At 43.7% G+C, this 1,882-nt stretch overlaps 1 protein-coding gene across 1 annotated transcript; it reads right to left on the reverse strand.

The window, feature by feature from the left end:
• Positions 1 to 769: 769 nt before the first annotated feature.
• Positions 770 to 1,573, reverse strand: LOC119734091 (complement C1q subcomponent subunit B-like). Its single transcript, XM_038207461.1, has one exon. The coding sequence runs from the start codon at positions 1,571 to 1,573 to the stop codon at positions 770 to 772; it is 804 nt and encodes a 267-aa protein (XP_038063389.1).
• Positions 1,574 to 1,882: the final 309 nt, after the last annotated feature.

A 1,882-nucleotide genomic window follows, 5' to 3' on the forward strand; every position in this document is an offset into this window, starting at 1 on the left:
ACATGAAATAAAAATGTATACATGCATGGGATTAATTTAATTGACATCATCTGTGCTGGGCATACAAGGAACATAACAACAAAGAAAGAAAATGTGCGTTTACAGTACGCCCGAAAATTATCCAGGTAGGTAGGTAGGCAAATATTTTGTTTGTTTGTCGGTATGTCTTTTAAAACTTTATTTGTTTACGTTAGGATACCTATATATAGGTATTCTGCTTAATTAACCTCATTTATTAATGAATAACGCAATTACAAAAAAAAAATGCACTTATTTTCAGCAAACAAAATTATGTTATATTTTTGGCCAAATATGGCAATTAACAGTTGGCAGTCGGCTTTTTGGCCCAAATAATTCCAGGAAGGTGCGGTTATCGTTAACATTTTTTTTTAGTTGTAAACATTCTGATGGCACTGCTTTATTGCAAACGTGGTTTTGATTTGAGGAAAAAATAACAACCTCGCTTTGAAGAAAAACATTCCATTAAAAATGCATCACTCTACACATTATCATTGTCAACAAACTTAAAGCGTACATTTCACTATTATCTCATGCAATACTCGTACATAAAGTGTATGCACTCAAAAAGGTATCTATTGCATACAGATATGCGCATGCACAATGCCAAAAAGGTTAATATTGTACTATTTTTGTGGCATGGAAAATTATTGCTTTTAATTCATTAGTTATTGTTTCGGCCAAATGGAAAGTGATTCAACAAATCAGCAACATGATGCTCGTGTATCTTTTTGTGTTGGGATTGTTGTGTTCATTGGGGGTAAAGAAGGAAGCCAATGAATGAGGTGTAGCGAATGTTGGGGTGACTCTGCGCCCTACCGGCCATGGTGAGATACATCGTATCTCCACGCTGCAGAATCACCAACGCGCTCCCAGACACCTGCTCATAGTGACTTGAATCATTGCTAAAGCCAGAGACAACCTCGTCGCCGTTCTTCCGGAGATAAACGAACAGGTCGCTGCTGGAAGGATATTTGAGCACAGAAAACAAGAACACATAGGTGCCCGGCACACTACACGTGAACGTGCCGGTCTCGAGATCGAAGCTGGTACCCGGCAGAAGCGTCTCAGCCTCCTGGAAGGGCAAACGGGTGTCGCGACTAGTAGAGGTATCCGAGAGGCTCGTCCTCACCACGGTGAATGCTACCCGTTGGTTGGAGTCGTCTGGTGTCTCCCCTGGCTCACCCTTTTGACCTTTGACACCAGTTTCCCCCGTTGGCCCTACAACACCTGGGACTCCTCTTGGACCAATTTTTCCGGGCTGGCCTATGCCTTCGTCCCCTTTAAGCCCAGCTGCTCCACGCTCACCCATAGGCCCAATCTGTCCACTTTCACCCTTTTGACCTGGCTCGCCCTTTGACCCTGGCTGACCTAATGACCCAGGCAGACCTGGTATGCCGGGTATTGCAACAGGCCCCTGGCAGCACATCGGACACGCCTGAGACGCAGGACCATCACCGTCCGAGGGAACCGGCCCAGTAACGGAAGCTCGGATGTTGACGGAGTTACCCAGAAGGAGGGCGATTGAAAGAACGGTTGCAACGCAGATCTTCATTCTGTACAAGAGTAAAAAAAATATAGGCCCGACAAACTGGAGAACTAGTCTTAAACCCATGACTGTCCACCGTCAGTTTTGAAGAAAAAAAACCCATGAGATTGGAGAAATCTTTGTTCAAAGAATGTTTTCTTTGTAATATAACAGTGGCGTATGAGGGGACAAGGGGATAACATTTACGTAAAGCCTAGTTTATAAAACCTGTTGTCATGGCAACCCATCCAATCGATTTTGTTTTTATTTCGCCCGCCAATAAAGTTAGGAGAGGTCACCAAATTGCATTACCGGTTGGGAAAAAGCGTTGCGGAG

The sequence above is a fragment of the Patiria miniata genome, unplaced genomic scaffold, assembly GCF_015706575.1.
Source record: "Patiria miniata isolate m_02_andy unplaced genomic scaffold, ASM1570657v1 HiC_scaffold_10, whole genome shotgun sequence".
Taxonomy (NCBI): Eukaryota; Metazoa; Echinodermata; class Asteroidea; order Valvatida; family Asterinidae; genus Patiria; species Patiria miniata.

Excerpts from the sequence above, each read along its gene's own strand:
- LOC119734091 (XM_038207461.1), bottom strand. The coding sequence starts at position 1,573 with ATGAAGATCTGCGTTGCAACCGTTCTTTCAATCGCCCTCCTTCTGGGT.